The following is a 13,185-nucleotide window of genomic DNA, read 5'->3' as shown; positions in this document are numbered from 1 at the left end:
GTAAACTTCGAAATGGCCATTTGCATGGCCATTTCAAAGTTTGGGGCTAGTGTAGACACGGCCTTAATGTTGCTATGATACTTTTAAAAATTTTTCCAAGAACAAATACTAAAGCAATTCTGTTTCCATGGCTCGAGGTGGAACAGTTAGCATTAGTTCACCAGTAACAAGCCGTGTCTACACATGCACGCTACTTCAAAGTAGCGGCACTAACTTCGAAATAGCGCCCGTCACGGCTACACGTGTTGGGCGCTATTTCGAAGTTAACATCGACGTTAGGCGGCGAGACGTCGAAGCCGCTAACCCCATGAGGGGATGGGAATAGCGCCCTACTTCGACGTTCAACATCGAAGTAGGGAACGTGTAGTCGTTGCGCTTCCCGCAACTTCGAAATTGCGGGGTCCGCCATGGCAGCCATCAGCTGAGGGGTTGAGAGATGCTCTCTCTCCAGCCCCTGCGGGGCTCTTTGGTCACCGTGGGCAGCAGCCCTTAGCCCAGGGCTTCTGGCTGCTGCTGCTGCAGCTGGGGATCCATGCTGCATGCACAGGGTCTGCAACCAGTTGTCGGCTCTGTGGATCTTGTGTTGTTTAGTGCAGCTGTGTCTGGGATGGGCCCTTTAAGGGAGCGGCTTGCTGTTGAGTCTGCCCTGTGACCCTGTCTGCAGCTGTGCCTGGCACCCTTATTTCGATGTGTGCTACTTTGGCGTGTAGACGTTCCCTCGCAGCGCCTATTTCGATGTGGTGCTGCGCAACGTCGATGTTGAACATCGACGTTGCCAGCCCTGGAGGATGTGTAGACGTTATTCATCGAAATAGGCTACTTCGATGTAGGCTTCACGTGTAGACGTAGCCACAGAGAGATAGCTGCGCTAGCCTATATGGCCTCTCGAGGTCCCTTCCAGTTCCTAGTGTTCTATGATTCTATGAGTGCTAAGGCGCAGAACCTCACTGGTGTGTTTTATTTTTTAAAGACTCCTTCTGGGGAAAGCAAAGAGGCTCTGACTGAAGAAGAGCTGGTCATAAAACAGAAAGAAGAACTTTAACTCCACAGTGAAGGGGAAAAGTCCATAGAAGGATACCCTGAAGATGAGGATGTTTCACACAAGGGAAATTTTCATCACATTATGAGACTATAGGGATGCACAAATAAACCCCCCCCCCACATGAAAATACACAGAAAATACACAGTCATTGTTGGGTTCTGCATCCTTTCTCTTTGCAATGTGACTGTACTTGTGCTTTTGTCCAACCTGGGTCAGTCTTTTGGCTCTTAAAGTACTCTTCCATTTTGCCTAAGAAATGTTTTTTTCATCACGGCTCGCCAGCCACTCCAGTCTTTCTCCGTGCCCACAGCCTACTCAGGGACTACCATTTATTTACAAACGTGTAGTCCCCTTAACAGGGCAGCACCTCACCTTACCTACAACAGCACATCATCCTCAGCCTCTTAGACCAAGGATAGAAGAGGTGGCTGATCTGTCTTGGCAGATGCTTGGAGCCCGTCTCTCTCTGCTTCTCCCACCCTCTGTTCTCTAGCACGTCGTTCCTGGGCCTTTCCTACTTTCTGGGCCAATGGGTTAATTAACCTTAGAGCTCTTGCTAGCGCACCCCTAATTTATTAGTTAGGCACAGCTATCATAATACAGTGTATTCCCATTGGAGCTGAGCACCATGTTAGTCTGTAGCTTCGAGAACAACAAGAAGTCTTGTGGCACCTTATAGACTAACAGATATTTTGGGGCATAAACTTTTGTGGGCAAAGACCCACTTCATCAGATACATTACTGGTGGAATTTTCAAAAGCCTCTAGGCTCCTAAAGCCCATTGAAGTACTCTGGGTATGCAAGAGACGCTTCATATTGTGACAGAGTTACTAACAAATAACATAGCTAATATATAATGGGAGTTATGCAATTCTGAAAATTCCTGTGTGTTCCATTAGGCACCTAGAATCCTTTAAAAATTTGACACTGTGCCCATAGCGAGAACAATTTTTTTGGGGGGTGGGGATGGATTTGGGCATTTTTGTTTCCTGTCATAGCTGAAAGCAGGAAGCATAAAGGAGCAGAGCAATTAAAGTAACTGGGGTATAAAATATGAAATCCTCTTTATTGTAACTCAACAGAAATTCAGATATGACGCAATTTCTTTTTTTAGGCAAACATGATCACTTATCCCTAACTCTAAAGCTGAATGTGATTGCCATGTTATACTTATATGAAGAGCTAGCCACAGTTCACACAGACACTATAAAACGGGGTGATTTAAAACAGTTATGGTTTTAAGGGCAATTATTTGCTCACTTGTATGCCACAAAAATCTATTAATGTCTTTGAAATGTTTTGTTAAATTTGGTTCAAACAAAATTCAACCAGATATTCTCCAGTACAACCATTTACCTGTTGAATGGAAAGAAATTTGACATTTGGAAAAAAAAATTTCCTTTCTCTGTGAAAAGAGACCTTTGTACTTGATTTCTCAGCTCTCTAAATAAAGCTAGTGGCCCTTATTGCTGGAAATTCAGGTATAAAGCCCTTACAGTGTGTATGTGGGGTGGATGTGAGGACCCAGATCTGGCCTACTCCTTTGATTTTAGTTCTACACTGCAATCTACTGAGGTCTGGTGACAAAGTTCAACAGGTGTTGGGCTGGGGGACTTACCTCCCATACCCAGCTCTCAAGCCACCCAGGCTGTGCCACATGGGGCTCTGGCAGTGATTTAGAGTAGCAGCCTGGGCCCTTTTAAATTGCCATGCTCTGGGGCAGCTGTCCCCTTTGTCCCCCCATCACTGTCCTTGATCTAGCCATTGGCATTTAGTACAACCACTGCCTAAATCTCTTCATATGTTTTAAGATACTGGCATGCTGGAACCTGAGCTAGATTGTGGTGCAAGTCAAATCAAAATTTCACTTAGTCAAATGCCAACTGGAAAAACCCCAGTATTCCCAAAGATCATCCTATACCTGATAGATGGTGGATAGGTCAGTTTTGAGTAGAGAAACTACAAAAAAAAAATCAGAGCTGGTGGTGACTTATGGATGAACAATGGAGGACACTTAACAATATGTCTTCTTCAGATGTTTCATCAATACAATTATTGATTCAGAAACAATACATTTGAAACAAGTCAGTATATCAGTGTGTTGGCTTCTAAGAAATGCAGGAAAGTCAATACATTGCCTCTCACTTCCTAGATCTCCCACATTCTGACTTATATTCTCACACTTATACGAAATTAGTAGGCAGGGCACTGGATGGGGAGTCATAAGAACAGCCATATTGGGTCATCTGACAGTGACCAATGCATGGTGGGCATGAACAGAACACGCTATCATTGTATGAGTCAGCCCAGGTCCACTCTCAACTTCTGGCAAATAGAAGCTTGGGATACTCAGAGCATAGTGTTCCATCCCTGACCATAGCCATTGGTGAGTCTACCCTTCAGGAAGTCAGTGAGCTCTTCTTAGAATTCTGTTATGGTTTTGGCCTTCAAACACCTCTCAGCAATGAATTCTACAAGTTGACATGCATTGTGTGAAGTACTTCTCTTTTGAGGATGGGGGTATTCTACATAAGGTGTCTTGGTGCCCTGGGCTTACAATTGGAGATGTTTCAGCACTGGTACCACCCAGCCATGGCACATGTGTAGTACACCAGTTCATGCTTATAGCAATCATCAACCATCACATTCTACCCACCATCCCTCAAGTTACTTCTCTACCACCCTTGGCTTAGGCCGGAACTTCAGCAGTTCTGAGTCCAACTTCATTCAGCCTTGTTTTTTCCTACCCTAAATCCTTTTTAGCCTACCCCCATGTACCCTCATTGACTTTTCTTCATTAAACATTTTTCTTTTCCCTCAGCACCTCTTGGTGCCTGTAACCAGCAACTATTCCTGGCTCCTCAGGCTGAAATGCTGCTTGGCTGCCTAGTCCCATCTCAGATGGCCATACACAATGCATCTGCTTCCTGGGTGAGGCACACGTACCCCAAAAAGGTGCCCACTACAAAAAACTTTTGATAAGATCCTTAAAAGCCAGGGATCTGCAACTGAAATTGATACTCATGGAGAAGTGCCTTAGACCAGCGTCAGACCCTGAATCCAGGTCCCCATCAAGACAAACATCACTGGCAGCCACCTCTGACCAAGGACCATAAAAAACAAAAGCGGGTGACAAAACATAGGCTTTCCACCTTGTCCCTTGGAGAAGAGCCTACGAAAAAGCATTCTCCAAAAAAAAAAAAAAAGTCAGCCTTGGTACCAACAGCACAGTCCTCTCCAAACCTTGAGGCACCGGGTCTGTCAGGCACTTGGATAACCTGAGGGGAAAAAGCCAAAGTCAAGCCTACCCCTACCTCCAGGGCATGGTCAAAGCAGCATGCTGTTAGTCTTCTGCTTCTGGCACTGACGAAATTGGTACTGACTGCCGACAAGCTGCTACAGGAGAATTATCACCAGTACCGACTGCTCAAGCACTTTTGGTACCAGCTGTGTTGAGATCCCCAGGACTGTTGGCCTCTCAAACTCCAGTACTGACTGCACCACACAAGCCAGTACTGACCCTCACAGTACTGCCACTGCTAACCACCCTCTCAGACTTAGCGTTAATGTTGGTACACAGCACACTGTTTTTTGATACTGAAACTACCTTGTTATGAAAAGCATCAGTTGTGGTCACCACAGCAGCCACTTCAGTACCCATCATACTTATTTGGTGAAGATGAAGAGCCTGAGTCTGCACCATACATGCCTTGACACTCTTCTTCCAAGAAGCCCTTGCAGCTTCCATGGGTACCTATACAACAATGGCCACCATATCCTTGGGCACCTGTGATACCAATGCCACGGACATGGCCAAACTGGGACCCCTGGGTTAAGTATTGACCACAGATTCCATCTCCTGAGCCAGCCACACCACCGCCCACCCAACCAGCCTCTCCATCACCTTCCTCCCACGCTGAACCCAAAGACGAACAAGAACAAGAACTGAAGCAGGACAGTATCCTCCCTGCTCATATCTCCTCCGCATCACTAGGTGAGATGATAATGTCCCCACCACCAACTTCTGGGAATGATTTCAAGTCCTTTCCGGACTTTTTGAAAGGGCGGCTGACTCTTTACAAATATCCTTAGCAGACCTACCAAAGCTCCAACATAAGCTTACAAATATCTTACATGCTGCCTCATCCAGCCAGGTAGACCTTCCTATAAAGAGACCATCATGGACCCTGCCAAAGAAATATGGCAAACTCATGCCTCAATACCACCCATCACTAAGAGAGCTGATAGAAAACATTGTATTCCACCAAAAGGGGCAGAATTTTCATTCATTCATCCTGTCCTTAATTTTCTGGGGGTAGAGGCTATAAACCACAGGGGCAAACAAACCAGTCCACACCATACAAAGACCGGAAGAGATTAGACAAGTTGGGAAGAAAGTGCTACTCGTCAGCACCCCTACAATTTCAAATTGCCAACTATTTTACTCTCCTGGCAAAATACACTTACAATTTGTTTGGCAACATTAAATTTTGTTGTTTAAAACTTGCCCGAATAATAAAAACAACAGTTTCAAGCCAATTTGGCAGAAGGCTTGCTCATTGCTAAAATGGCTCTTCAGGAGTCACTAGATTCTGCAGACACAGCAGTTTGCTCACTGGCAACAGCATGCGTGATGTGCAAGGATTCCTGGCTCCGTCTCTCCAGTTTCCCTAAGGACATGCAAAATATGATTAAGGACATCCCCTTTGTGGGCCAGAAACACCTCACATGCTCTTCAGTACATACCACAAAGAACTCCCATACCACTCTAAACATATTGGGTACGGACGTGTCACAAAACCAGAAACCAGGACATTACTACACTCAACATTTCCACCCTTTACCATACCAACAACCATGACCCTATGAACAATGTAGAAGGCAGAGACAACCCAGATGCCAGCAAGAACAGTCATCTACGTCACAACCACCAACTCACCAGTCTAGAGTTCGACAGCTCTCCTACATCAACACTACTCAATGTGTCAGTGTTTTCACTGCCAGCTTCTCCCTTTTTACCCTATCTGGCTCACCATCACCTGGGACCGATGGGTTCTCAAAATAATCCACACAGGATACTCCATCCCATTTACTTCATGCCAGCCTAAGCAGTCCTGCATCAGCTGCTCCTGTTCCTCCATATTCCTGAACTGGTGGAAGGGTGGTGCACTGTATTACAGTGTTCCCTGCAAGCTGAGCACTTGGGTAACAGCCCAGGAGAGATTTAAATGCCACCCAGCTAATTAGCAGAGCACCTGCAGTAGCTCACAGTGGGCAGCGTGCATTTCTACCAGTGGTGCACATCTACCCATGCTTTGGTACACTGACCATTTATTCTGCTCATGAATGGAAAAAGAGGATACATTGGTAGGAGTGGATGTGGACAGACTGCTTGGCCCTCCAGGAATTCTGGTCCCCAAAATAGCCTAGGATGTCACTCCAGCTGAGTCCTCTAGCTGCTCTAACTTGTGCCTGGCGTCAGCCTTGCCTCTGGGAGCCCCTTGACTGGCAACTCTAAGTTCTATGACAATACCAAACAAGAAATTGAGTTTGCATAATGGACTCCAAGCTCTACTTAGTGCTAAGAAATATCATATCTTACCTGTTTTTGAGTAATAAAACGCACATCTGTAGATTGTGTATCTTTAGTAATATGATCTTATACTTTCTTGCCCCACAATTTGATATATCAGTATAATCTATATACAATTGTTACTTAAGTTTGATAAACATCTGTGTTGGTGGCATCAAAATACTTCCCCTTATGAGGGATCAGCAGCTGTGTTAGCAACCGAGGCTCTATTATATGCTAGCATAATGTTGGGTGGTGGGGATACATCCCAGTTTGCTCTGCTGATGAACAGCTGTTATGTGACGCCTACCACAAATACTACCAATCCTACAAACTATTTGTTCATTCAAGATGGGTATGAAGCAGAGAAATACTTGCAAAGAATCTTACTTTTCATCTGCAGTGCATAGTCATGTTACCGAGGGTAAGCAGCATTTAGATTGGACCACCATGGTCCAGCACACTCAGTACTTAACTGTTCACAAATGAGGGCAACACCAGGGGACCAGACCGGGGAGATTAATTTCAGACCCCTTGCCACTGCCCCTCCAGCACAGTGCCTGGCCCCAGTCACCAGCCACCCAACTGGACCAGCTCTGTTCTTGACTCTGGCTTCTGGCCACCTGGCCTGTTCTCCTCTGGCCCTGGTTGGGCTGGCAACACTGGGTCTGGCAGACCAGCTGAGTTCCCAACCCCAGCAGGGCTCCTGATTGTCAGGCCCCTGCTGCTGGACTTCTGGCTATTGGGGTTCTCCGGTCCGGGAACATCCCTGGTTCTGCTTGAGCACAGATGTTGCAGGACCTGACAGACCTGCTTTAGAAAGGTTCACTCTGTACTTAAAATTCTGACCCAGGTCTGGGCAAAATTTTATTTTAGGCATTTCCACTATATCCACTGCTATAGTGTGCGTCACATGCACCCTTAAACAGAGGTGGTTGCATTGCAGTACCAGGGACAGCTACCTCGCCTTTGCTCTCCCACACTACATGAATCTTGCCTCCTTCTCTGAACGGGCTCCAAGGTGTCTTTAAGAGACTGGTAGCACTAAGTGACTCAGTAGCCTAAGGGCATTTTCAAAAACGAATTAGGCGCCTATCTCCTTTACTACTCTATCTTTCCTCATCTCCAAGCAAGTGTTCCATTCAGTTAATGACTGTCCGATTCTGCTTGCTTGCTATCCTGCAGTGAACCACACTAGGCTTTATATGGGTCCTTTCCCATCTCTAGTTTGGAGAGAAAGGAGTCAGTGACCAACAGCTGGGTCACTTCAGTAGAAGAGGACCTGGAAAGAGGCTGGATGAAACAGGACTTGCTGCATGCTATGACTCTCATAACACTCTCCAGTGGCAGCACTTAAGAAATTAGCTAGCTCCCAGATGATCTGCCCTTAGACACTGGTTACTTCCCTGGGGTTGGAACCAGTACTGAAAGGTTCTAAGCTAAGACAGTTCAGGTTGCTTAACTATGCTGAAGTAACCCATTTTCCAAACTATGCCAACATCTGGTGAATTTCAGCAAACAACTCCCATTACATGCTTCTTAATATCATGGCATCCCAACTGCCACAATCAAAATTCAGCCCTGAATAGTCTGACATCTGAATGGTTATAATCAGGCAATCCGTGTGGTTTATACAGCTTCTCCGAGCACACACGAGTCCACTATAATTGTGGCAGAAAATGGCAACTCAGCTCAAGGACAATGTTCCCTTCAAATGATTAAGTCTGTTGGAAGCCACAATCTTGTTTACCTGCCTGGCAAAATTAGTTTCTGATGCTAGCAGTGAAGCATGCAAAGCATTAAGTGTATTTATGACAATTAGAAGTTGTAGCTCACGAATGCAGGGACATTTTTACATTGTTGCCATAAATATTGCATTGTAATCCTGCTAAAGGAGCAGATTTGCATAGTCTCCATAGTCTTGCTTTGGAATTGATAAATGATTGGGCCCCTGATGGAGACAATCTCAGCTTACATGAATAAACTAACTCCTGCTTGTCTTAGCCACTTAATTACACATGTCAACAAGTTGAGAGGGTTTGGCTTGGAAGTTGAAAGTATTTATTTTAGCAAATTCAGTAAAAAAAAACAAAAAAAACAAAAAAAAAGAGAGAGAGAGAGAGACCAGATATTTCCTTTTGTTACACCAGCGCAACTCAGTGATGGGGTTGTGTCGTGTAAAAATCGAGTGGAATTTGGCCCAAAGCACATATTGTTTTAAAAACTAATTGATTGACTTTTCCAGTTTGCTGATAGATTCATCTCAAATGTGTTGCATTGCCATAAAACAAAGTTTAAAATTATGAACTTCTGCCCGTTCGATCTATTACTGGTGTATTAGAATTTATTCACAAGCCCTAGCACAGGTGATTAGTAGCGTTTAAACATTTTTTTTACTGTCTTAAAAATGCCCATGCGGATTTAGATTGTTCATGCTTCCCACTGACTTCAAATATGCTTGAGAGTTAATACAGGTATCTGACCTGTCCTTGTCTTTTCCAGTGGTCTCAGACAAGGCATTTCTTTGCACAAAGTGGGTGTCTCTCTCTCTCGCCCCCGTGGCACAGAAATTGGTCCAATAAAAGATATTACCTTGCCCACCCTGCCACTGAAATATGGCGTTATGCCCGTATTTGCATTTACTCCTCATGAATGCTGAATGTAACAAAGAGTTACAATAGCTCTGCTTATATATATATATATATATATATATATATATATTTTCCTCTTCAGATTTCTAGTTCCAGTGTTGACTTAGCAGAGTACATGGCACTCCTCATACAACATAATTAAAGATGTGGATCAGGTCCTTAGTTGTCTGTGCCTGGTTATAATTTGCATCAGAATTTTGTAGTTATTCTAGGCATGGTGAAAGCCACTTTGGTGCACAACTGCACTCTAGTTAACATGCTATGAACAACTGCATAATACGCACAAGCCTATAGTCAGCTATTTCTCTTTTTTTTTTCCAAATGAAAACCTTTTGTTGCATTTTATTTGAGCGCTCCTAGACAGATAGATCAACATACAACTGCCTTCAGTCATCAATAAATATTAATAAAACATAAAAAGCAGAGCCTTATTGGGAAGCATCTTCCAAGCACAGCTGGCAAATGTACCCTTGAATAAATTCTGATTGCTTGCCAAACACCACCACAGGTAGGATCATAATTAGCCTACAGAGACAATAGAATTTGTATGTTCAAACATCGTTGCTGAAGCGTAATCCCAAATTAAGGGGCTGCTTGAAAACTGAAACAATTGGGGAATTACATTCAGAATTCAATTTCCCTTTCACGTCATGTTCTAAACAACTGTTGGTCATGATTCTCAGAAACAAAATATACCCCTGGAATTACAGATTGGATCTAGACAAGGTATTGAGTAAAATCAATGCTACTGTGAAAGCTATTTTCCTCATGATCATATTATATGGGTCTCTAATAGATAGTTCCTTGAACTAGTAAGATAAGGAACATAATGATTTGTATATCTCCTTTATTGTGACTTCAAGCCACACGTCTTGGGTGTGTTTGTTTCTTAACTTGTTTAGGAATCAGCTGTTGTTACTAGGTTTGAAAACAGTCTGCCTTGCTGAAAGGTGCCATTTTCATTTTGCTTCTTAGGTTGCCACTGTCAGCATTTTGTGCATGTTCTTTTCACTTCCTGCATCCCATCACTGACACAAACTTGAAGAAATTAGGGAGAGTGCGGCAATAAGATGGCTTTCCAACCACCACCATGGTGTGCACCTACATAGTCCGAGACTGATCTTATAGATGTACGAATGTATGTGTATTTCCCTTGCTGAAATAGAAACTAGAAATATAAATGTATGAAGTGAAATCGTGGCTGGGCTGAAGCCAAATGGGAGTTTTGCTGTTGACTTCAACGGAGCCAGGATTTCACCCCTTAATTTTCTGTTTCTAGTGGTGGAGGAGTCCTTTTAGCAAAGTTCCTCATATCACAGAGTTTTACAGTTGATTGTACAGCAGTGGTGTCTGCCTCTGGGAAAGCTAAAGATTTATAAGTGGCAATTATAGCCTTTATGGCAGCAAAAGTGGCAGTTAGATACCTTCCCACTCACTTTAAAAAACCATTACTAGTCCAGAACATGCACCTTAATCCACTCCCTTCACCTCCAGAATAGGTTACTAAAACAAGTTGTTTCACAGAAAAGGCCTCCAAAGGACCTTGTATTTATTTGATTTGCATGAACTTCCCCTGCATTTCCTCAGCTTCAAGGCTGAGTTGTGACCTTTAACACTAAAGGTTACAGGTCCATGCGAATAGCCAAACTGAATTCAAATCATCTTAAGATTTCAAAGACAGAAGGCTGCATGTATCTGAATGAATATGCGCCCTCGGACAAAGCACTTAACACATAACAAGGAAGCCAGTTTATATTGAAACCATCATCAGCCAGAGTGAGTAGCAGTTAAAAATGAGCAAAGTTTAAAATAACAATAAAAATAATAAAGATAACATTCCTTCGAACAGAGAACAAATGAAGTGAATTTGCTTTAACAGCTTTTGGACCCACATCTGTCTGCTCTCCATGAACACTCACAAGAGAGGTCTGCTTATAAGGGTGCTTTGGGAAGCAGCATTCAAGCCAGCCAGGAAAATACGCATTTAGTGTAGAAGTGTCACACGAACTTTATGCAAATTGTCATAAGTTAGTGATTTATTCAAGCCCCTCCTCCTGTTTATAAATGTTTCAATCATCCAATCACAGAGCAGAAATAATATTCAGTCTCTAGGGGAGGCAGGTTTTTTTGGTGGCACCCAGAATGATTTCTATTCCTCCCTGCCACCCTGCCCGCCCCCGCATACCTTGTAAGTTGATGTAGATTTTTTTTTAAAATAACGTAAACATGGACTGGAAACTGTCCCTCTACCCCTCCCCCCAATACCCAACACCAGAGCTCCCTCCTCTCAGATCACTGCCCCACATGGACTGGGCCGAGGCATCAGCCGCTGTGTTCACCACCCTTTCCTCATGCACCCCTTGGACTGCTTGAGGTGAAGGAGCAGCCGCCCAGCGTCGGAGTGAGCAGCAAGGCCAGCTGCTTTGCCCAGCCAGCTGAGTCAGTCTCCCTGCGTGGTTGCAGGAGGGGGACAGGATGTAGTGGTGCCAGGGGTAGCAGAGAAGGGGCACAGGAGGGAGGTGACAGGGGTAGGAGTGCAGGGATTTGGGTTCAGGAGGCAGGGTGCAGGCATGAGGAGCAAAGAGAGCACAGTGCAGGGAAGGAGGTGCAGGAGTTGTGGAAAGAGAAGTGTGAGGCGCCTATGGTGGGACCAGGGCCAGTGGGGGACACCACAACCACAGGAGCCAGGGGCACCAAAATTCATATTCGCCCTGGATGCCATTTTCCCTCAGACCAGCCCTCTGCAAGGCATTCACGCAAGAAGCCCTCTCAGGCAGCAGGCAGCTGGTCTGGTGCAAGGTCTACCCACTCCTCTTGCTCAGGAAGCCCCCTCGTCTCCCCTGGGGAGGGGAGGTTGAGAGAAAGAAGGGCTGCCAATCATGTCAAATCCTCCTCCCCTCCTGCCACACAGGTGGAGAAGTCAGCAATCACTTGCTTCAGAGAGGTAGCCGTGTTAGTCTGCAGCTTCGAGAACAACAAGAAGTCTTGTGGCACCTTACAGACTAACAGGTATTTTGGAGCATAAGCTATCGTGGACAAAGACCCTCTTCATCAGATGCATGAGTGGGGTGGCGGTTTCAGAGTGGTATTTAAAGAGTGGGGTCCCAGTAAGAGGGATGGCCAGAGCTGACAAGGTCTACTCGGCAAGGTGGAAATGGGCCAGTATCAACAGTACTTATCAAAAGAGGAAAAAACAAGTCAGATGACAAACTGGACCTATACACAGAATGCTTCCGCTGGCATGCACAGGCAGGAATTGTGGAAAAGTGGCATCACTTACCCCATAACCTCTGCCATGCAGAATGCACCGCCATCAACAGCCTCAGAAACAACTCTGACATTGTCATCCAAGAGGCCAACAAGGGAGGCGCTGCTGTCATCATGAATAGGACAGACTACCAAAACGAGGCTGCTAGGCAACCCTCCAATACCACATTCTACAGGCCTGTGTCCAAGGATCCCATTGAGGAATACACAAAGAAACTACAGCATCTGCTCAAGACCATCCCTATAAAAACACAGGAACAGATTTACACAGACACACCCCTTGAACCCAAACCACGTTTATTCTACCTGCTACCCAAGATCCATAAACCTGGGAATCCCGGATGCCCCATCATCTCAGGCATTGGCACCCTCACCACAGGATTGTCTGGATATGTGGACTCTCTACTTAGACCCTATGCTACCAGCACCCCCAGCTTTCTTCGAGATACCACCAACTTACTCAGGAAACTACAATCCATTGGTGACCTTTCTCAAAACACCATCCTGGTCACCATGGATGTAGAGGCCCTTCACACCAATATCCAACATGAAGATGAACTCCAAGCTGTTGGGAACATTATTCCTGATGAGACTGAAGCAAAAATGGTGGCAGAGCTTTGTGACTTTGTCCTCATCCACAACTGTTTCAGATT

The 13,185-nt window shown here is 44.9% G+C and overlaps 1 protein-coding gene across 2 annotated transcripts in view; it reads left to right on the top strand.

Annotated features, from left to right (window-relative positions):
- Positions 1-6,690, top strand: part of PDILT (protein disulfide isomerase like, testis expressed) — a 50,858-nt gene extending 44,168 nt beyond the window's left edge. Inside the window, exon 10 of one of the 2 annotated variants that reach the window (XM_075011060.1) lies at positions 971-6,690. In XM_075011060.1, coding sequence (XP_074867161.1) covers positions 971-1,042 — 72 coding nt within the window. In that variant the 3' untranslated portion in view covers positions 1,043-6,690. The remainder of the gene's footprint in view (positions 1-970) is intronic. The other variant, XM_075011059.1, reaches the window with a different exon arrangement.
- Positions 6,691-13,185: the final 6,495 nt, after the last annotated feature.

Source organism: Carettochelys insculpta, chromosome 16 (assembly GCF_033958435.1).
Source record: "Carettochelys insculpta isolate YL-2023 chromosome 16, ASM3395843v1, whole genome shotgun sequence".
Taxonomy (NCBI): Eukaryota; Metazoa; Chordata; order Testudines; family Carettochelyidae; genus Carettochelys; species Carettochelys insculpta.
Note: the sequence above shows the minus strand (reverse complement) of the source record. Positions and strands in the feature narration are given on the sequence as shown.